Source organism: Bactrocera neohumeralis, chromosome 2, assembly GCF_024586455.1.
Source record: "Bactrocera neohumeralis isolate Rockhampton chromosome 2, APGP_CSIRO_Bneo_wtdbg2-racon-allhic-juicebox.fasta_v2, whole genome shotgun sequence".
NCBI classification, from domain to species: Eukaryota; Metazoa; Arthropoda; class Insecta; order Diptera; family Tephritidae; genus Bactrocera; species Bactrocera neohumeralis.
The window spans coordinates 90,455,212-90,480,376 of NC_065919.1; the positions used below are offsets into that span (position 1 = coordinate 90,455,212).

Sequence of the window (25,165 nt, forward strand, 5' to 3'; positions counted from 1 at the left end):
AAATATTTGCGCGCATAATTATTTGATATTAATATGTCAACGGTTTATGCAAAAAGTGGAGCGAAAACACACAGATATTTGTTGTTGGAAATATCGCACACTATTCATCAAAGTTGTTCCAACGCTGTGGATAAATACGTTTACAGTTGTAAATTCAGTTGTAAGTGTGATTGTGGAAGCGTGTGTGCGTGTTCTTGTTACATGAGTGAGCCTTCTCCGATGTGCACTCGTGCGCACGAAGGAAAGAATCAAGAAACAAATCTTCCACATAAACTCCTACCATTATTTCCCACAATAGAGGCACACATACTAATACACATGAGTTTTTAAATGTAAAATCATACATGCATGCTGGTTGTTGTAGGTTTTCCATCAGCCACGCTTATCCACGACCCACACGCGGGCACATAAGCGCAGCTACTTGTACATACAAGTATGTATGTATTTTTACGCGTAGTTTCGCCTCAGAATTTCGCTCGTCTATTAAATTCATGCGTTTCATTCCAAGCGATTGGGTTTGAAATTTTATTGCAACCGCTTGTTTGTAAACATAAATATGTGTATGCACCAATACATAAGCACATATATTTAAATACATGTATTTCAAGTTATCCAAAGTAATATATTGCACTGAATATTTCACACTAAAACTTATAAATATGTACCTACGTGTGTTTGTATTTGTTCAAAGTGTGTACTAACAAGTGGTAGCTATGTTGTTTGAACTGTGAAAAACAAGCAGCTTACGGCCATCTTTTGACCATGCCGTTATATTAAAAAAACCGAAGTGACTCCAAAAGGGGAAATATGAATATACTTATCCATTTTGGGAACAGCTGTGCGCCATAATATATACATATACATATGTATATGCAGCAATAAATACATATGTATGTGATTTTGGCAGAACTATTCACTCAAGGATATATGTACCTCTTTTTGAAGTGAAATAAAAGCGTTGTTATTTTGAATAATTTTATCATTTGTTTATGTATTGCCATTAATATAGAGCTTCCTAATACTTTTTTAATTCTTATCGGGTTTCCTACTGATAATAAAATTATTTTCATCATCAAAAATATGTGAAATGCATCTAAAAACGTATGTATATATGTACATATGTACATACACGTATACATAAATTAAAGCAGGTTGATTCACAGCGAGCCAAAAAACGGGAAACCCTCGTTTGCAGAAGAAGTTCTACGGATTGTGCTGAACAACTTTGCCCAAGAGACTACGGGTCTAAAACCAGTTCCCAGCAAGCGAAATTTAGGGTGAAGTTTTTAAGGAATCATATAAACTTGTTCGTCAGTTTTTCAGACATGCGCATGAAATTTAATACGTACGTATTTAGTATTATTTTGATTATTTTTCGGAATCGGTTAGATCGTACAAATATAACATACATATCTCAAACAACCGATTATTCAGATTTTTTTTGAACTTCACCTTAAAAATCATGGGCTCGAATCCATAGACCTATAGTTTCTTAGGCAAAGAATGATAGCTAGAAACTTTTCCGCAAACTGATTTTATCGAATAAAGTTGACACAAAATTACGTGTCACGTTGTTTGTTCGCGATTGGCTCTTAAACTATACTAGAACCGATTTTGGAAAAATTTAGCACACCTTGTCCAGTTTGAAGCAACTTAGAAGATTGGATAGTCAAAACAATTCATAAATAAGAAATACAGTGAAAGCTCTATTAAGCGGACAACTCTAATAACCGGACAGCAAGGCTGGTTCGTCAGTGTCTGTTTATGGGAGAGTTCACTGTATATATTTCTAAACATATGAATGTATTATGTATTTTTTTCAAATTTATTGCAGTTTCAATTCCAATAAATAATAAATAAATAATATTAATATATGAAAATTTATAATTTCATTTTTGTTTCGAAAGAGTTGCGCATTTTCTTCTTTCCCTTTAACCATATTCTCCAAACAGGAGTTTCAAGCTGACACTAAAAATTCGATATACATCGGTAATATTTGAGTTAATCAATGCTTGCGTGCCTGTGAAGTATGTCCATTGTACACATATTATTTTGTATGCCATGTGCCCACACTAGTGGCATTGTTGAGGGCACTCAACATGTGTGCTTTTCATTAACAAGCCGTTCATAACTGGTGTAAAATATGCTCCCGCCAATAATTGTGCACTGGGAGAAAAAATGCTTACATGGCTGGGCACACACAGCCGCTTGAGTGTAGTGGTGAGTGTGTGTTTACATTCGGCGCGGCAGGGCGACGAATTGAATTAGAATGTATCGTCACATGCGCATTGTTTGTTTTCAATTACGCTAATTATGCAACAGCGTTAGTAATGAGAGCGTTTATTACCAACGGATGTGCGCAAGTGTGAGTGCGTACGCCGAGTTGGCTATTGAAAAGCACGGTCGTGCACTTATCTGCAACATCTGATGTGTTTATTACTTGTCTTTGACAAACAACCATTCAGACAGTGCATTAATTAGCTTGCAACGCACTTTGAGTAATTTGTCGCACATTCGGGTTTGTTACCTCCGATTTACACTCTTGCTGCTAAAGTTAAAAAAGTACAAAAATCCGTTGAAAGCCCTCAAAAGCGTTCAATTATTCCTTAAATTTGTTTATTTCGCATTTTTGGATAGAAGTCGGACGGGGCGTATGAGCAACTTCTTTAGCAAAGGCAACAGCGGTTGGCAATGAGCGTGTGTAATGTTAAGTATAGCAGAGATTTTAAACGTTGATATTTCTGCTCCGCTCGCGCCACAGCGTTGCTTATTTGTTATCACTATAAACAAAATGGAATAATAATATGACAGCCATCTTTCCCACTCCGCAAATGTTATTCTATTTACTATAACCATATTCATATGCAAATATTTGACCGTATTTTAGGCGTTTCTACTAATTATGTTTTTAAATACAAGTATTAATTAATTCATTAGCCGTGAAAAATAGCAGTAAATTAAAGCAGAGCTTTGCTGGTATTTTCTGTTCATTACCTTCATTTAGACAGTATGAATTAGCTTGCTATCCGAAGGTAATCAAATTGGGACTATACATTTTATGCAATTCATTTGTTTATATTTAGTTTTTCAAATTCATTATTGCTCCCATAATAAATGTAGGTATGTATGTATGTATGAAATGTAAGTTGTAGGTATAAAATATTTTACTTTGAGCAATGTGCATATGTATTTAGCACAATTCTCGAATAATTTGTTTAATAACGCGATAATTCAGACAAAAATTAAAATTTTTGCTAACACAGTTTGATAATCTGATGAACAATGGCAGTTGTAACATAATATTCACAATTAATGTAAAAGATTTGTAAATTTATTTGTTATTTCTAAAATCGCGGTGGAGGGAATTAGGCTGCTAGATACTATATTAGGTATTATTATACTCTCGCAGCATGTGGCTACAGAGAATAATTGTTTTGATCATCGAACAGTTTTTGGCATCGTCTAAAAGTAATCGAGTTAGAGATAGAGTTGTACATATACATACATATAAATGATCAGGATTATTAAAAGAGTTGAAATCAAGTGACTGTCTGTTCGTCCCTCTGTCCGTTTCACCGTGCAAGCGATAACTTGACACATGTGTTCGTTGGCTTCTAAAAGAGGTCCGTATTGCAGATGGGCGCAATTCGATCACTGCAACTAAGCACTTTAATAAGATACATGACTCTAATTTGCTGCAGGGGATCGCAGTAACGAGAAACACCTGCTAAATTTTTTTTAGTGCACTTGGCTCCGCACTAACGGTTTAAAACGCATATCCTCCAAACTGATTAACCAAAGAAGGTAATAACTATCTCCATATATCGATTTTGTTGATAACTACCAGAAGTGCGATAATTTATTGAATAAATTCACCAGAAGCCTCAAAGCCCTAGATGAAAGGAAAAGCTTTATTGAAGCCGATGTAAAAATGAAAAAATGGGTGTGGCACCCCTACTTTTTGGGTGAAATCCTATATCTCTTGTAAATAACTTGACCAAAGTTTGTGGTGTGGGCAAGGTCGGATGAGAACCACGGATCATTTCTATATAACCACTTGATTCTTTCACTTTCCAGTATACAAGTCATTCAAAAAACATCAAGTTATCAAAATAAAACAATTAAAGCAAGAAGTGTCTTCATCTTACGACCAAAAATTTTCGAAACCGCAATGGCTATTTTTTCACAGAACATATCGGTTAATACGCGAGGTCAATCTGAGTCTGAAATTCGGGCAGAATTTTATTGTTGTGACAGCATGCCGTTGTGTCGAAAATGTGACATCAAAATCGGGTCAATACTTCCCTTAGCCTTATGTATCCAATATCTGGGAGAGTCGAAAAAGTCTTTTCGTATCTCTAATCAAACTCAAACTTATTTTTTTTTATATTTATACTAATAATTAAATAAACAAATATAACGCATTTTGGCCACTTTTCCGCTAGAGACATTATTCCATAAATCGGAATTTCGAAATTTCCAGAAGGGAAGTCAAAATATTACGAGTTTCTTCATTATTTTCACTCGTTTTTAAACAGATGTGACTCTTTTCAATTTTCCCGTTTTATTTTTTTGGTTAAACTAAGCTTCAAATCTCACCTTTCGAACACTATATGGTATGACACAATGTGATTGGTAGCACTGGCGATATACGACTGCAACGACATCTATTGACCAAATACGAAAAGACTTTTTCGACTGCTCAATATAATTATAAATCAAATATTTTCGAATTTCCGCATTAACTTTATTCCGCATCTATCGCGCATTATATATATATATATTTGAAAATCTTAATGGCATTCAAAAAGAATCTCTTCCACAATACAAGTGTTTCTTCTTGCCTGTGATGGTAAATAATGGAGGCAATACTTCATACCTTCTGCGGAATCTTTATATGTATGTGGAACCGACAGACGAATGCAAGACAACTAGAAGTGGACGTAACTTTTAACACTCACTAAATGCGGCAAACTTGACGAACAGAATAACTAAAAGACGAAGATAAGAAAAAAACGGACGGTTGCGCGTACTTCGAAAGGGGGCAGTCGATATACGGTCATCAAATCTATAAGACCATCTGTAATATTTTATAATAAATATAATTTTTAAATAAATTTAATTAAATCAATTAAAACGAATCGACTTTGACGAAATCTACATGTATACCAGTGTGAGAGTCTAGGCATTGCACTTCCTTGTTTTTGGAAAATTGTGTCCAATCAGAATTCTATTTACTTGGTATATGGAATCTCGGCAATGCTTAAAATATTTTATTTCGCCAAAATGGGAATATGGAACCACATAAAAGTCAAAATGGCTGCCAAAACTGTATAAATTCATAAAAAGGACGGAATAATAATTTTAGAAGCAATCAAGCTTTTGTAGCAGTTTGAATGAATAATTCAAATGTACAAGTATATTAGAAATATTCGTAAATTAGCTGTACATCCGCCAAAGCTATAAATGAATTGCGTTTTAAATATATTTTACAAATTTTCCTTTATTTCGTTTACTGAACTGCAAATTTCCGGCACATGTGTGCTGAATAAAATTTATATGGACACGCATGTGGTTACGTTAGTAGAAGCAAATAGAGAGTTATGGACTAACGTTGTAATTTTACACAACTCGATGACCAGACATGGCATATTAGGTTTATTGCCACAATCGCTTAGCAAAGTACCATAATTTTTAACGAAGGTTGGGTGAATTCTAATGTTACCAACACACATGCAACATTGGAGGTTGGGTTCTCAGATATAACGATATAAAACTGCTTAAAGGTCGTTGATCAAACAAAAAAAAAAATTGTACAAAAATGAAATTATTCTAATTTAATACTGGATTAGTTTTATCGTTGATCATAATGTACACAAATAAATTATATAGAACATTGTACAAAAATGAGGTAATTAATCTCATTTAATACTGGATTAGTTTTATCTAATTGATTTTCATATATGTACACAAATATCTCCCAATTATATAGAACACTCTGATTGTTATCATCAGAAAATGAAGATGTCCATCGGAGGTATACATATTCCACATTTGTTCCTCTAAAATTTTTCTACATTTACTAGCGTTATATAAGGCCACCTCAAATATTCCCAATTCGAGTGAACCTTGCCTACCATGGCTAATAGATAGCTTTTAATTGAGTGTTAGTGAATGCCATTGACCTCTGCCGCACGCGTTCGACCCCAGCCAGTAGTGCGGGCAAAGCGGCACATAACCGTGTATTTATGAGCTGACAATTGTTGCTGGAGAATAATTTATTGTCATTGCCATTCATTCGAACGAGCGCGGCGTCTAAACGCCTGTAATAGTCCTTCGGAAATGCAATCGAATGTGTCACCACTCCGGACGCATTTGCGTTACGCGTGACAGCGTGCTTTGCATTTCTAGTGACACTCGCAATCGCATGCAAATGCAGCTTTGGCGGGTCACGCGTACTCTTTCACTAATTTGATGTCGAATTCGCATTAGTTGCCCCCAAGCGCATTAAATTATTCATAAAACGTAAAATGTGTTTGAGAGAAAATAGTTGATTTTACAATGATAAAAATCGGAAAGCACTTACAGCGTATACGCAAATTCACCAGCGAGCTCTGCGTCTCGCCGCGGTCGTTGGCCGCCGCACAAGCGTAGAAGCCGGCGTGGACGCGTGCAACGCGCTGCAATACCAGTGAACGTGTGGATATGATGATGCCCCACGATACGTTCTGGGTGACCGGGATGCCCTGAAAGAGAACGATAAAATAGAATTATATTAAACATTTTTAGAATTATTATGGTTTGACATTTAAATTTGGATTTCTGGATTTAACTATTTATCGCGAGGGGAAAAGTTTGCAGATTTTGAACATTATGTTTTCTGAAAAGTGAAAACTGTACTAAAATAATTAATTAAAACCTAAGTGTAGAGTTGTTAAGCTCTTAGTGTCTATTGAAACATTTCTAAATTTTCGTCCAACATAAATATTTGAACAAATTTCGGAAATATTGTTCGCAGACAGGTAAACAAAAATATGTTAGAAAGGAAATTTTTGCCAAAAATTATTTCCAAAACAGTGCACATTATGACACAAAAGTACCCGGAAATTGTAAATAAAGCGCAAAATATTTAATATTTATTTTGTCGCCCTCAAAATCATGCCAACCACATGTAATACACTATGCCAACGATTTTTCTAGTCCTCGAAACACTTTTCATAAGTACTTTTTGGGATGGCCTTCAGATCCTTCATCGAATTTCATCTTTTCAATCGACTGAAAACGGCTTCCACGGAGCGGCAATTTCAGTTTGGAGAACAGGAAGAAAATCACACGGAGCCAAACCTGGTAAATACGATCGTTATCGATGGTATTCGTTGGCATCAAATTCGGACACAAATTTCGACTTATCGGGCCGACTCGAGCAAGAACGCGTTTTATACCCAAAATTTCCACCAAACTCATTTGAACGGACTCGCAAGAGATCCCATCTCTATAAAACTTGCCTGACGATTTTCAAGCACCATGTCCTTCACTTTTTAATATTTTCGTCAGCTGAAGAGGTCGAAGGTCATCCAGAACGAGACATGTCTTCAACGATCTCTAGACCATCTTTGAGGGCTCTCTACCACTCGTAGACTTATGTTCTTGCATCACCAAAAAATTTGGTTAGAAATACAAAATTTGACATAAATTCTTCGTTCGGTATTTTCTATCCATTGTAAAAATCGCAACGACTGCTGAGGTGTACCGACTTAAGCAGCTACTGTGAACAAACTGGGTGACAGATCGCGCTCATATTTGCCATATTAATTGAGGACAGTCCTCCCAACTTAACAAAATAAACTTTTTTGAAATATCATTTACGAACTTAATTATAATTTTCGGTTGCTTTTTTGTACCAATGTCTAATAAAATGCGCGTTAAAATCGAATTTCTGCACGAAAATGTTACACTTTATCTCTTGTGCTAAAAATATTCAGAATTTATATATTTCCATACATTCTCAAAGAGGAAATTATGCCGTATTGTAAAGTGAACGAGTGTAGATATAACGGTATTTATGCTTGCGTTATATAATTTTCGTTTAGCTGCCTCTTCCCAATGGCTCCAAAATGGAGCATTTATACTTTGTAAATAAAGACCGAACCGAAAAAATAAAGCAATAAAACAAAAATAACAACAACACCGAAAAAACAGCAATGCAAATATTTATGGCAGGAGAAAAATATAGAATAGACCGTGTGCACCCACAACACCAAAAATGTGGGACTTGTATGCAAGAATGCTCTTATTTCGTACATATTTTATACGAATTTATATGTAGTTTTTGGATTATAAAATTTATTAATTTAATATGTTATTAAACTCACTTAACTTATTATAACTTTACATTTAGTTTTTGGTTTATTAAGTTCACAATTTTCACAACTTATTATAACTTCAATTGTCAGGCAGCGGCTTGTCTGCCACTTCTGACTACTTCTGTACCACGGATAATGGGATACCCAACTTATTCCAGTGTGAGAGCGCCTCAAAATAAGCGTTTTCATAACATTTTCCATTGTGGCCACATCGAACAAAATAAGAATTTTTGGGCATTTAAATTAAAACACCCAACATTTATTACGATTGCAAATTATTATATATTGGACTTTTAATATATGGCGAAACTATTTAAATCCTTTTTTATGATTTTATGATATATTAAAATAACTTACTTTTGATCTTTCAATACTTAATAAGGTGAATTAAGCCTGTTCGTTCTCAATTAATAAATGTTTTTAATCATTTGTAATTGAAATATAATTCTACTATGCAAAACGTTTCATGAAATATATTTAAATTTCGCATTTTCTTTGATTTTCATTGTATAAATTTTCATTAGCGATCTTGAACGGCGGCAACAAATTCCTCCGTTCACATATATTTTTGGTATAATTCCAATCTGGCCGTTCTAGTCATTCCCATTGCAAAACGTCAAAATCTACCCAATCCAGTCAACTGTCAAAGTTCGGTAGGTGAGCGGTTCTCACATTTCCAGTGACAGGAGAGTTGGGGATCCCTTTATCTCTGTCTGTACTTCTGTGCCAAGAATGATTCTTGCTACTATGCCCGACTATACAGTTCGAATATTGTTCGAGTGTTGTTCGAATTGAGCATATGTTCGTGAAGTTTTAGGTCAGAGGTGCATTTAAAACGCACGTCCGCTGCGTGTGGACCTTTGACCCACAGGTTCCACTCCCACATTTATATGTAGTTGCGAAGACTGTGGTATGAGCATTAATTTTTTTAGGAAACTTTGGATTCTACGCGATCTCAGCTTCAAAACGTGTTTTAAGTAGTGGTCACGACTTTGGCGAATTACGGCGAGATATGTTCGAGCACTTGCGGTACAACGCTTAATATTTCGAAAAGCCCAAGCGACTATTTTTTAAGTTGATCGATAGTAAGACTTCTAAGTCTCTCATAACCTTTCTGTGATTTACTGGGAGTGCTACAGCTGGAACAGAGTAAAAGCTATGAGCAGCTGGCGTGTGTGCGTTCGTACACAATGTAGTGGCAGCACTGTTTGGTTATTGTTATGTTTTATCACTCTTTGTTTTCTTGCAGTTGTTATTGCTTGCCATTTGGTCGGTATGGTTTGTGCAAATAATTTTTGCATGCGAGCAACACCACAAATAAAAGAGTAAATAAATGCATAAATACACGAACTCAAATGTATTCACATAAATATGCATGAAAACACACACACATGTTCACATGAGCGCATGCATGTGTGTGTGTGTGTGCGAGTAAAATAAATAAACTTGTAGGTGCAGGAAAATATTGAAGCAACAAAGAAATGTGAGATGTGAAAACATTCTCAAAAATAAAAACAAAAAAACATAAAGATGAGTAATCGTACATTCCCATACAAACCCTTTTAACACGCTTGCTTACTGGCAGGCAAGCGAGTGAGTGTGTGCAAGCACTCAAATGGATACGCATAACCAGCGGCCACTGGATGTGCGCGGGAGTGTGCGCCCTGGCTGGCAGCGCTGGCAAGCGACTCGAGTGGCATACGTGCACATCCGCTCCTATCTTGCCACAGTCAGCTGCTCACACACACACACACATACACGGGCGCGCGGTGTCTGCGCCGGTGTGGAGCGTATGGCCCGGTCTGCGTTGCCTTCTTTCATGAAAATGCACTGGAAATTTGTCATAAAATGAATAATAACTGCATTTATATGAGCTGCTTTACCCGCAAGCAAAATGTGAGTAGTTATTTTACGACAAAAACAAATAGGAAACAGCCACGCTCGAAATGTGAGCAGCTTACTCAGCTCGGTGGGTGTCGGTTAAATTGCATGCACCGCAGTATTTGCGCCTTTTTATTATAATGCTTTTTTTCTATTTCTTTGCGGTTTCATTGCTGCGCATGTGGGACTTGCAATGATTTGCCATTGTGTGTCACAATCCGCACTCATACACACACACGCGTACATATGTGTGTGTGCATGCCTGCATATCCATAGTTTTCTTCACCCTTTTGTATGCTTTTAATGTCCGTACGCTTGTGCAAAAGCAATTTCGTTGCGGAAAATTTCGTGATTTTGAGTTATTTCGGCAATGTATATTTATAAAGTGTAAGTGCTTTAAAAGCTTTTTATCACTGAGTGGCTTACCATGCCCAAGGTGATTTATTGCTTATTGAGTTTCAAGAAACTGGTGTATAGATTAATAAATGTTGTGCTTTACTACGAAACCATGCAAGTAGAGAGTGCTTAAAACAACAAAATTTTATTAAAAAAACGGAAAAATGGAATAAAATTTTTCGCTTTGCAGGTTTTTAAAAATTAGTGTTTTTTTTTAAATGTTGCACTTGTATTTAAATCACACATGGTGTGAAATAAAAAAAAAACATAAAAACTTTTTTTCATATTACAATGGGTTAGAACTTTAAACTTAACATCATAAAACTTTAAATCGGTACATCAAATGATTTTTGGGTTAGCAACATTTAAAGAGTAACCACTCAGTTTAATCAGTTCTATAATCTTTTTTTAAGGGGTTACATGGGTTTACAGGTTTCAAAAATAAATTTATTGTCTTATGAAATTCTACGACATCTATAGAATAATGTCCTAAGTTTTTAAATTGATTTGAGTAATAGTTTCGGAAACACAGCCTTGAGAACTTGTGCGCTGGAGGCTAGCTAGGCTAGGTCTGCCGCTTTAAACGCGTTTTTCTCGAAACTGTGTTTTTAAAGTTGGTTGGCAAGATTTCTCGAGAACTATTCAACCGATTATCATGAAATTTTACACAGGTCTTTGAGATATAATTTTTAAAGACTTGGATGAAGGATTTCTTTCCGATTTCGAATAATTGAAAAAAAGTTCCGAAATTTTCACTAAAATTTTTATGTTTTTTCTAAGTTCTAAGTTAAGGTTTTAACTAAAACACCTATTTTTTCCTTATATATGATCCTGTAAGAAGTTATTCTGCCAACACGGGGGCATTTTTTTTTCTTTTTTCCCAAGGGTCGCTGAAAGTGGCATCACATTGGCCGGATTAAAATATTTCATTCCAAAAATTTCAGAATTTTTTTTGTTAATAGTGTGTGTCTGTATAAAAAACTCTAATAAAATATTTAATTTTTGATATGCGAAAAAAATTGTTCAATAAAGGCTGTTTTTTAGCCGAGAAAACACATGGAACCCCTTAAACGCGTTCTTCTCGAAACAAAATTTTGTTATGTACATACACAGAAAAGTTCGGAATCGCTGCAGTAGTTGAAGACTTTGTTTCCTAGCGCTCGAAACATCTAATAGTTTTATCTTTTAAATCTTCCTTTCTATTCTTAAAATACAATATGTAAAAAACTAGACTTGCAATTTTAAAACAATTGATACAGTAGGCTTTTCTCAGTCCTAAAATTCGACTTTTTAGGCTTTTCTGCTTTATAACACTTCCATTAACTTAAGTTGTAGCGTAAGACCTATTGAGAGAAGATTTATCCTTAATCGTTCTGTAACGTATTGCAGTGTAGGAAAGCGTCTTATATATAAGGGTACTCATAAGTATGAGTTGGTGAATTAGCATAAAAATATTTTAAAATCCTTCATTCTGATTTTGGAGAATGATGGTTTTATAAAGATCATATCGAAGGTGGCACCGAACTCAGCTGAAAATTTTTGCTAGAAAAATTTTTTATTCGAGGAATATTTTAAACAAAGGAGTAAGCTCCTACGCTATTCGATGTAACCATCCCTTAAATTGCAATTTTGCTCAGCCTAGTCCACACTATACTATACGCCTTTGAAGTATGCGAATAATGGAGTGACCATTCTACATTCTCACAATAAAATTCGTCGAAATTTTTGAGTAAAATAATAATAAGAGCGCAAGCTGTGAGGAATATACAACATTCAGGCTCAAATTATATACCTTGATTGAATAAAACAAATATCATTGAATTAATAAGAATTTCACTCACATCATGTGACCATGTGATACGATGCTCCTTCGGATTAGCTTTTATGTGGCACTCGAAGTAAACATCATCGCCTTCCTTAATTTCGTCCGGTTTGAGTGTTGAGCCCAGTGATAGTGTCACTTGTGGTGGATCTGTTGGGCGGACATATACGATAGAAGTATCATGGAGTTTTGGTTTCGTGTTGGTTAATGGCAATCCCGCGATGGCAAGTTATTCCAGACGAAGCAAATAATTGGAAAAGAAGGAGAAAAACGATTTGTTCATAAAATAATTTCTTCCAAGTATTGTGGTTTTCTGCAATTAAGTACCGTTAGTAATTATTGTAATCATAAGGTTATAATCATTAATACAAATAATCCCATGATAAAGAAAATAGAGAACGAAATATGTATAAAATATTAAGATAAAAACTCTATTAGACTTCTGTATTAACTTTGTTGCTGCTTTTTATCATTTATGCCGCTATGCATTCATATAATTAAAATCTTGCAGACCACATATGAGGCGCTTACATGTAGAAGAAATGTTTGAAATTTTTAATTAGCTAAATGACAAGAAGAATTACTTTCTGCTTGCATGTTCGGCTCTGCGTTGCCAACTTAAAAATGTTGGGTTTGTTTTCGGCTATTTTTGAGAGTAACTGTTTTTCGCCTCTTTGCGAGTTTCGGTTGAGACTGTCGGGTAACTTTTTGCTGTCACAAACTTTTGCTGCAGCACGAAGTTTTTCGCAGTTCCACAATAGCTCTTTTAGCTTTTTTAGTGTTTGTGCGAACGGATTATAGTCGCATTTAAAAGTTAAAGTTTTAGTTTCAATACAAATAGTGCAAAGTCAGCCGAGGGACATTTTTTAATTTAATTATCTCTATGATTGCTATTGCTGCACTAAATAATTATGCTCGTAAGGCTAACTTATTGGAAGCGACTAACTGAGATGGCGAGACAAAATAGACAAAACTGTCTTGCTTCAGGTAAGGTTTCAGTTAATTTTTAAATTGAGAGCTTCAAAAGAATACCTGAAAATGTTCTTTAGAAATTTAACTAAACTTGCCCTTGGTTAATTCCCGAGCATTTTAGTTGGTATAATCAAAAAAAGTCTGCACATAAAAAAGTCAATACAGATCGAGTGCGGATTAATTGATCGAGTCATAAAAATTAGCAGTTTTTTTACAGATTACGCGTGAGTCATATTGAGCTGTCGTGATATTTTTGTTTAGTTTGGCATTTCATCATGGAAGGACTTACGTTTGAACAAAATTTACAAATCGTTCAACTTTATTACAAAAATTCATTTTCTCTAAAGAATGTGTTCCGCGCTGTTCGCTAAACTCATGTTAAATATAATCGGCCTACTGAGCGTACTATTCGCAACACCATAACCAATCTCTAAATCCCGAATTTATTATTGGATAATATTCGACCGTGAAGTCCGTGGAGAGTCGACTCGGCGGCGCTCACAGCAATTCGGACTGACATATGGAACGACTGCATTTTACGTCGAGACCTTAAATTGAAAGCATACAAAACACAGCTTGTATAAGAACTGAAGCCGCTCGACCTTCCCAAGCAACATCGATCCCTCTATGTGCGCTTGAAAAGTTCTAAGAATATCCGACAATTTCGAGCCAAATTTTGTTCAGCGATGAGGCCTATTTCTGTCCCAATGTGTATGTAAACAAGCAAAATTATCATATTTAAGACGAAAAGAAACACGAAGAGTTTCAAGAGCTGTCATTTTATACAGAAAGAAGAGCAGTTTTGTGTGATTTGTAAACCGGTGAAATCATCGTCCACATTTCTTCAAAAATGATGCCGATGAGATCGTAACCGTCAATGGCGACCGTTATCGCGCCATAATAACCGACTATTTGCTGCCTGACATTGAAGCGCGTAACCTCGGCGACATTTGGCTTCAACAAGAAGGCGCAACTTCCCACACATCGCATCAATCAATGGATTTATTGAGAGAACACTTTGGTGAGCAGATGATTTCTCGTTTTGGGCCGCTCGATTGACAATCAAGATCGAGTGATATCACACCGTTAAAATTTTTCCTGTGGGGATATGTAAAGCCTGAAGTCTACGCGGACAATCCCATTTCGATTCAGGCCTTGGAACAAAGCACCACGCGTCTCATTCGCCTGTTACCAGTCGAAATGCTCAAAAGAGTCATCGAAAATTGGACTTAACGGATAGATCATCAGAGACGCTGCCGCGGCAAACATTATTTGACAAAAAGTTATGAGAAAATTGTCTATCTTTCAGTGGAAGTAAAAATTGCTTTTTACGAGCTGTGGATTGCAAAGGGACTTTTGAAGCATTTCGTGGAGATATCCTTAAAAAGTTTGCCCAAATTTAAAAACAATTTCCTTATTACCTCTTCGACATTTACGTATTACGCGGGACACACAAACATGCAAAAGTTTGGCTGTTTATTGGCCCCTCTGCGGTAACCAGGGCCAACGCGCTGATCAATTTATTTGAGTAGAAAAAGTTGTAGGAAGATTGCAAATATAAAATTATTTGTGGTTATGCATGCGAAATTATTTTAGCGATGAAATATGAGCAGTCCGCTGGCTTATATCTTTTCCACCTTATCGCAGGTTGTCAGATTGTTTTGGGTATTTGCGTTGTTTTGCGTAATTTTATTTGTAAACTTTTCAAATTTGGCACACGTTTTACTATGTGCGTACTCAAAGTACTTGCAGGTGCAATAAATAAAAGACACAAACCGGAAACTTTTTGGCAAATAATGTACGGAGTGAATATCTATGTATATATTTACGTACAACGAACGAATTTATAAATATGCTTGATTGCAATTGAGGGCTCGTAAACTTGCCAGCAACAACGGTATCGTAAAATACGCCAGCGCTACATTTTGGATGGCTCACTTGAAGGTGTCATTACATGCCAAGGTGTACAAATAAAGATATTTGCTAAGTTTGAGGGATGGAAGTGGAAGTTTCAGTTGTGCTTTACTTCCATAGATTACAAGGAATTATGATAACTAGTGGAGTTGTCTTTGAAATAACGCAATTGTAAGGTGAATTCATCACACAAAGGAGAAATGGAAGAACATTCACTGAATGGGAGTATTTAAACTCTGTCTATGCTCTCACATTTATATTCAAACCAAATATTGTATTTACTCAGCACTTTCCCAGCACATTCGTGCCTGTAACTCTGCCAGCACACCTACACACATTCTGACCGTTATGCCCACTGGTTGAACACACAAACCCATCGGACCACAGCCAATGTATATTCTCGTTTCGCGCATTCGAATAAAAATCTGCATATTTTTGTGCTCCCCTGTTTGCTTATTATTTGTTGTCTGTTTGTCACACCGTACAATTCATTATTTATAACCGTTTTCGAAGAAATAAAACTTTCATAGCTTTCATCATGGCATGTGCTCGCTGTGCTGAAAGCCATTGGCAATGCCACAGCATGGGCGCTGGCGGAATGACAAACGGTCGTGTGAGCGCCCGTCGCACAAGAACTTGCTCCTTACGCCGAACGTGTCTGCATTAGTATGTACATACATACATATGTTCCAGAGGGAGTGACAGCGCTTGTGTAACTTCGCCACTTCCTCGTCCTCCCTCCCCCTCAACAACACCGTGCTCGCGTGCTGTACTCGCTTTTACTGCTACGGTCATAAATTTTCTATTTAAGTCTGCATTTCAATAAATTTATGATTATGTTTAGAAAAACCTATACATTCATTAAATTACACACGTATGCGAGCACACACACATATACACATACATATGTTTGTATATGTGTGAATGGAAATACAAGTGAGTGTGTGAATATGTGTGGGAAACAATAAAACAAGCGCTGACAACTTTATTGAATATCATATGAATATATTCATAAACATACACACTGCGACACAAAAGTGTCTACGCGTATAGGTGGGCGTGTGGTTGGGAGGGTGTGTGGACTCGAGTTTCTAAATGTGCCGAGAGCGTTTTAGTTTTTTGCTACTTTTGACATTGCAGCCGTTAGATCCTATCAAACACGTCGGATTTTCAACCTTCGAAAGTCGGCGAGTTGGAGTTTTGACATGTTTGCGGCTTAGATAATCGAAAAGTGAAATTTACTGCGGCGTTATTATGTCAGCAGCCGGCTGGCAAGGTGAATTGTTTGCACATTTTTACCGAAAGCATGGCGGAATTTTGCACAGCAAATAATTTGGATTTATTGTGAAACTTTTCCCATTTGTAAGCCTGAAAGAATCGTATTTGTGTGAAATCGATGTAAATGCAGCGAAAACTTCACACACGAGGAAGCTGCGCTCTCTTATAAAGCAATATATTTCTTATAATGAACTTGAATCAAAATGCTTTCATAATAATTGTATTCTTTGAGCTACTTTTTGAAGGGGGGTAATTGATGTGGATTTTAACCAGCTGGCCTAAAATTATTTTATTTATTTATTTAAGAATTTGCGATAATTATTTGGTTATTTACTTTACATTACTTAAAAGCGAAATTAATTCAGTATTAGCAATTCTACTTACATATCACATTTAGCGAAATGGAATCCTCCATTGCGGAGATGGGCAACCGCGGATTGGAGCCTGCACACTTCAGCAATGTGCCGTCGTCTTCGGGTTGTGGATGGAAGGATAGCGTGGAGAAGACTCTGCCGTTGCTTTGTGTCGTTGTTAGCTAGGAACAAACAAAATATAAAACAAAAGCATATTTTTCAGCAAAAATTTTAAAAAATATTTTTGAATTATATTCACAAAAAAAAAATTAAACAAAAAATTTAAGACACTCACATTTTAAAATTTTTTAAGACTAAATTTTTTATATCAGAAAAATTAAAAAAAAACTTTTTCCAAACAAAAAAAATCAGACATTAATAATATTCATTTTATACAAATATTTAAAGCGATTTGTTTTTCAAAACAAAAATTTTCGATTAAATTTTTCATATAAAACTTTATAGCAGAAAAAATTAAATAAAAACTGTTTTAAGATTCCATTTTTTATATTGGAAAAAATAAAAAAAAAATATTTTTTGAAAAAAAAAAAAATCAGTAAATATTTTTTTATAATGTATTCATATAAAATTTTGTATAAACAAAATTGAGGAAAAATTTTTTTTTAACAATGTGTATATTCACTTCTATAGGCTAAATGGGTCTGACTCATGACAATTATATAACATATATGTATATCAAAAAAAAATTTATTTATTCATATTTCTTTCTGAATATAGTCAAATTGTGTTCGCCAACAAAATAATATAATATATATCTACAATTGTTCCTTTACTTTCTTCTTTGTGCTTACATAAACTTGACACCAGACAGAGAGAGCTATATCTCAAATATCTCAAGTTTAATTGGCTATTTAATTTTATATGATTTCACCAACATTAACCCCCACAAATCTTTTAATTAAACAAACCATTGGGCTTACTTCAGAACTTACCGTTCCTCGCTTGAAAGGCCTGTTATTCTGCGTCCAGCGTATCTCAGTGTCTGGCACTGAACCGGCGACGACACAAGTCAAATTATATTGAGTGCCGGAAGAGAAAACTTTCAGCTTATTTGTGAGATTTACAGATGTTGGACTTACTGCAAAGATAATTTTCTTGTTCAGATCCAAATTGTATATATGATTGGATATAAGAGCAGATTATAATAAGCAAATAGTTTTCAAAATATTTCAATAAAGGAAGGAAATAAATATTTATTAATTTGTGGATTTTCTCACTCACATAGCATCTCGATACGTATGCTGCGCTCGATTGGCGGAACCAACTTCGTATTGTAAGCACGGCATCGGTAGGTAGTGTTGAGAGCTGAACGTGGAATATTTAGCACCTCTAAACGATTTGTAGTCACATGGCGGCCCATCGAAATTCCATCGCCTACATTCAGTTTTTGCGTGCCATTGAACCAGTTGACTTTAGGGTCTGGTCGACCTGATATAACGTATGAAAAGGTATGCTTAAACAATATCAATTCAATATCTTATGATATACTTTTATGATTACAACAACGCAATTCCTTTCTAGTACTTCACACACAGAATCGGCGAAAGACCCTTAACCCAGATACTTAGGCAGTTGCAGTCGCAGTCTACACGGTGCAATGACCACCACGTTTAGATTCTAATTTTCTGTCAAGTACTGAAACTACTGCAAACTTTCAGCGTGGTCGTAATAGTAAAACAGATTGTAACCAAGATGTTCGACATACATAACTGCACACGAGCACTCTCTACGACTACACCCTACTCTCTTTGCATCCATTAAAGCAGGCAAAGCTCCCATTTAAGTATGCGGCTGCAAGACGTTGGTGATTTCGTTTGCTTCGCTTCCTTGATGCTCTTGAAAGCTGCATTTCAGCAATATGTGTGGGTGGATCCCACTGCTCCTTCTACAGCAGTGGCATAAGAAAAAGTAATATTTCTGCGGTGCTCAATGCGCATGAAGCGAAGGCGGGCTGTTGGGTCAGTGCAGGAAATGAAAACCACAGAATTATTATTATTTTAAGTAATGCAAAGCACAGCGTTCCCGATTCGCCAATACACATATTCCGGCAATGCACAAGCAAGGCTCGCAGTGAATGGGTCGCCCAAATGGCTCGCTCAACTGGCATGAACTGCAGTGCTCTTCTGTTAGCACGAAGAACTGCAATAATAGCGGTATATATAAGTATGCATTTGCATTCGGTAGGAAGAATAAAACATTTTAACTGTTGATGACTGCTCATTTTGCAACTATGTTGGCGTATAATGTTCTTGAGGTTGACATTGCATTGCCCCGTAACCACAAGATCGTCGCCACAAGCTTTTTTGATTACGTTGTCAGCACCCTTGTCGTTTTGCTGACCTGGTCTGTATCAGCTGTTTATGGTACACCTGCGTTTCAAGATTTTACGCTTACTACTCCTCAGAGTTGAAATGTGCGCCTTGATGAAACGTATGGAAGTATCCCATAATATCTAAGGTAAGGCTACTTAATACTAGACTTTACATGTAAATGCGGCTTGAGTTCACGACTCTCTTCAGACATAAGATAATGTGGGAATAACTATGATTAAATATATTAACCCTGAAGCATATTTTTTTTGCGTCTGTATACAGGGGAAACTGTATAGAATGAAATGATTTAATTTTAACGGTATATATATGTATGTATATAGCGTCATCCCTATTGTTTATAACGGAACAATCCGTTTAATTTGCAGTAACATCACAGGACAATGAATTTCGCTGCTTGTTGATAACTGTTCAGTTTGTTCCGTTATATCTAATCTTCGTAATATTTTGGTGTCAGTTTTCCGAATATTTAATGTTACTGTTGTCTTATGGACCAAATTATAATTTAGAAAGATAACCTTTTTGGAGCTCATAGAGTTGGGCGGGAGAGCTTTTATCAACATGTTTCATGAAGTTAATTTTTTATCCAAGGCGTGCGAAGACACAATCAAGGATTTGTGCTAGTAATCCAGGATTTCAGCCCACCATTGAGTGAAACAATGAAGATCCCTGATCGCATGGAGTCGTCAACTGCTTGCAACTTGATTTGACAGAATTTGTTTTTACATCAGGGAGGTAGGTAAGAGTGCAGCTCTGTTATCTTTCGGGCTCCTTTAGCACTAGCTGTGCCATTTTGATGCACTTGTCGCAGACCTCTTTATTATTGTTATTATGTTTCATCTTCTTGTTCAAACCATTTTGAGGTTTCGATGAATCTACTAATGTCCGATATGCTTTTTTTATACATTCATTCAAGGTTTGATGCTTGATTGATAGGGCTGAGCATTCACAGAGAAAGCGGAAAATTGTTTCCTTATACCCTACTATTTCGCAGCCTCGGCCGATGTTGTTCTGGGGCATAACCATTTGGACGCATGTTCTCCAAATGGCCAGTTCCCAGTTGTGGTAGCAATTAGTCTGTATATACTTTTCCTGGACCTATTTAATAAGTCGTTAGTTTTTTTCTTGTCATTTTTTGGCCGTAATTGTTTAGTTATATTGCATTTTGTTATATTTTTCCATCTGTTATTTGCAACTTATTGAAATTGTATATTGAGCTCTCTTCTGATCGATCCTAGTGAACTCCTGCTGCTAGGTGAAGTTTGTCTTTTAGTGAGCTCAGTGCTTTCTTGCAGTTAATAACTATGTTGGAATTAGTAATAGGCGACGACAAGGCCAGGAGAGCCGTTTCCGTTCTCGTCTAGGGGATATCATCACCTGGAAGTATCTAGTAAAATACAGTCTTGGGAGAATGTAGTTTGATTTATTAACGTTGAGTTGGTTTAGGATATCACTATTTCCATATTTACATGAAGTTGATAAAAATCTAGCCGTATCAGCTATTCGCACTGACAAAGTAATTCCTGATTTAGTAAAAGCAAGGCAAGAGGAACAAGTTGACAAAGATAAAGAATCAGCTGACATTGAGCGATCACCAAGCACTATAAGTTAGAAAATGTTTTCTCGAATATTAATTGCAGTATGTCTTACCTATATATGTTTTCATTATATAAACTGTAAAACAGTATCCGGTCCCATGAAGTTCACAAAATAGAGTTTTCACTGTATTTCCTTGTGTATGAAACATACACTCATATGCATTGATCGAATAGTGTTTTATAGAACTTAATAAAATTCCTACAATGTTTAACAAGCTCACAGCTTAAAAATTTCAATGAGCTTTTAAGCTTGTTGTGGTTTAATTAGCTGAAAACAACCGTAGTGGTGTTAGCCCCGAAGGCACGAAAAAATTTCAAATATCCGTGACGTGACAGAAGTACTGAGTCAACCACAAACACAGATATGTAAATATTTTGAGTTTCAAATGAAAAATATAAAATTTAATTATTTTCACCCAAAAAATTGCACTGTAACATCTCTAATATCTCCATATGAATAACATTCGTTTAAAAATTGCAAGTTTTTGAACTCGTTTTTTATACGAATGCCCCTATTGTCATATTTTTTTTTACCTGATATTGATGAAAGTTGAAAGGATAACATTTCTAATTTGGCACTCAGTTTCCCCAAACTTCTTTAATTTGCAACTATGTAAATGTCTCTTTAACTACCGAACCAGATTCAAGAGGTAATGGGCGACGCCGGCAAACGCCTTGATTAACTTTTAATGTTTTGTGGCACCCAAGTTGGGTTGAAACGACACTGCCCCCAGGCCCAATGTTTATTTACATACTCTCGTTTACAAAAAGATTCCACAACTCGCTCTTGGATACAAATGTTTGCACAAAAAGTGAGCAACAAACTGTGCACAAGTAAATTGCTGAGTCTCAGTCGAACTGACTTACTGCCTGTTAAGCAAGCGAAGTGATTGTGTCAGAGGCAAAGGGGGCTTAAGGGCTGGCACCACCTCGCTTCACACCTTTCGCTGAGCATTGAAAATAGTAAATACTTCTTTTACATTTTACGTCAATTTTTCTTGTGTTCCACCCTGCCCGCCTGCTAACTCCCACTTTGCTGGTTGGTGAATTTTCCGAAAAGGATGTTGTACCGAAATTGTAAGTCAAGCATAGGATCCGAACTTCCAAGACTGCATACTATTTTTTCCCATTTCGCATTTGGAAATATGCAAATATGCATGGGAAGCTCTGAAAATAACACAATAATAAAAATAAAAGAAAAAAACACGAGCAAAAGGAAAATCGCAAACAAAAATAAAACCACACAAAGAGGCTTCGAATGAATTCGTTTAGAGGCAACAGTCGAAATTTTACATTCAGTCGAGTTGGTAGGCAAACAAACTTCGCACTTACAATGTAAATGAATACCGGAGAGGCATTTGCAAATAAAACAAGGACCAACCAAACTCAAAACACATATATAGTATATATATATATCTGTGCAAGAGGAATCAAATACAACAAAAAGAGGCATACATTAGTCAACTTTAAGTCGACAAGGAGAAAAAACATGCATAACAAAATCGCTTTACAACAACGACGGAGCGGAAAAGCTAACGGGAAACGAGCGTCAATGCAACAAAAGGGCGAGCGAAACAAACGAACGAACGAACAGGCGAGCGAGTGCACTATCAAAGGAGCAGTCTTTGAAGAAAAGGGTTTAAGGCCAGTGAATGTGTAAGATACAAGTTGTATGAGCAACGTTAATACCGGAAACGAAATGCAAATTTTACCTAAGCGCACCCAAAAGGCAATCGAGTCAACGGAGTGGCTCGGCAGGTGTCAGGTGGAAGGCACGGACATGCAGCTAGGCAACCGCAAAATTTAACGGTTTGCAACTCGAAATTTGCTTAAAGTTATTTTGAAGGAGTTGTTCTACAAGCTGCACCGTATTCCCTTTTGAATATTTATTCGAGGGTGCTTATAACGGCAATTGGAGCGTTGGAGCATTGCCAAGGATGCACCGTTATGTAGCAATTGAAACACAACTGTAGGCGTTCAACTGGAAATTGGCTATCTTATTCGGAGGCTTGTGTGAGAAAAATTGGATACACAACTTGTAAATTTTTAATGAGTTACACAATACGCACTAAAAGGAAGGTTTAAATAATAAATAATTTATACAATATTAAATAGAACTGATGATAATGCAGCACAAAGAGTGAAAAGTGGCCAATACGCATTTGAAACTGTTAAACCCCTTACTCACGTGGGCTTCGAACTCAGTGGTGATAACTCAACAAGTCTGAGTATCGAAGATCCAATACAAGCAGCCAATAGGTTATACGTATCCCAAAAGACACTGTTCAAATCAAAGTTACTCAATAGTCAATGTAAACTGCCTTTATATAAAATCAGAAAGACTAGCTTATCTTTTCTTCGTTTTTGGCGTAGACAACGCTTACATGATTACAGCCGAGTTTACAACAGCGCACCAGTCGTACTTCCTTTTCGTTGTTTGGCGCCAATTGGAGGTTATAAGAGTAGCCAAGTCCTTTTTCACCTGGTCTTTCCAACGGTGTGGAGGGCTTTTTCTTGCTGTGCTTCCCCCGGCGGGTACTGGGTCGAATACTCTCAGAGCTAGAATGTTTTCATCCATTCGGACGCCATGACCTAGCCAGCGTAGCCGCTGTAGCTTATAAATAATGAAAATATTGTAAGCTTTATCCAAGCAGAGCGACTAAGATGGCTCTCAGCAATCATCTCTAAAGCAAGAGGAAGACCGCGATCAAGACTGACTGATGAAGTTGCGGAAGAGATGAAGAAGCTTTACATACAAAAATGTAAAGAGAGTGCAAATGAGGGCACATGCGCAGCAAGCCTAAGCTCACAAGGATGATGATGGTTTATAAAGTACACTTAGCCTTATTCTCCTAGTTTGTTCAGGAAAGTTATCCTAGTTAGTCTGAGAGTTCACATAAAGTTCATTTCAAAGATTAATTTCGAATAGCGGCGAATGCATTTTCACCAGTCGAAATAGTGTTCAATCCGATAATATTTTTCCAGTTATTGGATAATATCTAGTGGATGTTCCAGAAAATTTTGGAAATTTATTATAATAAGTTTAGTTTTCGAGTTCGAGTCTGAAGGAGTAAGTTGTATTAAATGAGGTTTATTGGAACAGGAATTTTCCTATAATATTCCCATAAGATCAACTAGCTGTTATCATTTCCAGCACTGGAAATATTCTTTCATGTGCTCCCAGCTCAGTCTTATTTATAAATTTTAACTACGGATATTATTGCGGTGACTGGCAAGTGGGCGCTTTATTCGTTCTGAACAATTGACTCTGCTAAGGTTTAACTAATGCTTCTGAATTCTTCCTAAAAAATAATGCCCATAAACTTGCAACTATATCTGGTGTAGAAAGCGTGGTGTGCATACCCGCGTTGGTCCATTCGAACATTTTTCGTACATAATACTGTGATCAAATTGAAAGGTGAATTTTGTCCATTTCATCTCCTTCAACGTACTTAATCCCCTTCCGCTGCAATACACTTATGCCAACGAATTTGACTTTTATATCCTCAATTGAGTCAAAACGGTGTCCTCGGAGTGGTCTTTTGGGTTTGCTGAACAGCCAGAAGTCACACGGGTCCAAATCAAGCGAATATGGTAGTTACGGAACAATATTAGTTGAAAATGTGGCGAAATGATCACGAATAACCAATGCAGTATGAGATGGTGCATTATCGAACTTCTTTGTCCAATAAATTCAGATAAAGTAAAAATTGAAGAATTCCCTTTTAGAGCCTCACAAAACGACGCGTATCTAAAAACTATAATATTTTGCCGTGAAATTTAGCATAGATGTTACTAACAGTACTACCAACTTACAGAAAAAAAATTACCGATTCGAAAAACTCGCCAAGTGGAAATTAAAAATTCACCTTTCAATTTGATCACAGTAGTAAACTATGGTATATTCCAGCGCTCACTTAAATTTTCCACAAGTGTGGTGATTCTCAGCAATAGCTATTTAATCTAATTATATGGTTATATAATAGAAAGTCTCCAGTTGGAATTAAGTTTTTGTTGGTGGTAGTGTCAGTGTATTCTGTACACAAATGACATTTGTGTGTTAGACAAAAAGTGTCTGCATCCAAGAGAAGTGGGGAGCCAAAATTTCGTTAGGATTCGTCAAAATAAAAGAATATTGATGAGTTACCTGTAATCTGCCTCTTAGTGCCAAGTACAACAGATGCGTAGCAGTCACAATAGGCATTTTCTGGTAGCTTCATTGTATGAAAAAAAATTT

The 25,165-nt window shown here is 36.2% G+C and overlaps 1 protein-coding gene across 2 annotated transcripts in view; it reads right to left on the reverse strand.

Annotated features, from left to right (window-relative positions):
- LOC126767716 (uncharacterized) overlaps positions 1–25,165 on the reverse strand; it is a 209,408-nt gene that overhangs the window by 35,079 nt on the left and 149,164 nt on the right. For both annotated transcript variants that reach the window (XM_050485263.1, XM_050485262.1), the window contains 5 exons: positions 18,222–18,428; positions 17,933–18,078; positions 17,011–17,161; positions 12,482–12,612; positions 6,587–6,746 (listed from right to left, as the gene is read on the reverse strand). In XM_050485263.1, coding sequence (XP_050341220.1) covers positions 6,587–6,746; positions 12,482–12,612; positions 17,011–17,161; positions 17,933–18,078; positions 18,222–18,428 — 795 coding nt within the window. The remainder of the gene's footprint in view (positions 1–6,586; positions 6,747–12,481; positions 12,613–17,010; positions 17,162–17,932; positions 18,079–18,221; positions 18,429–25,165) is intronic.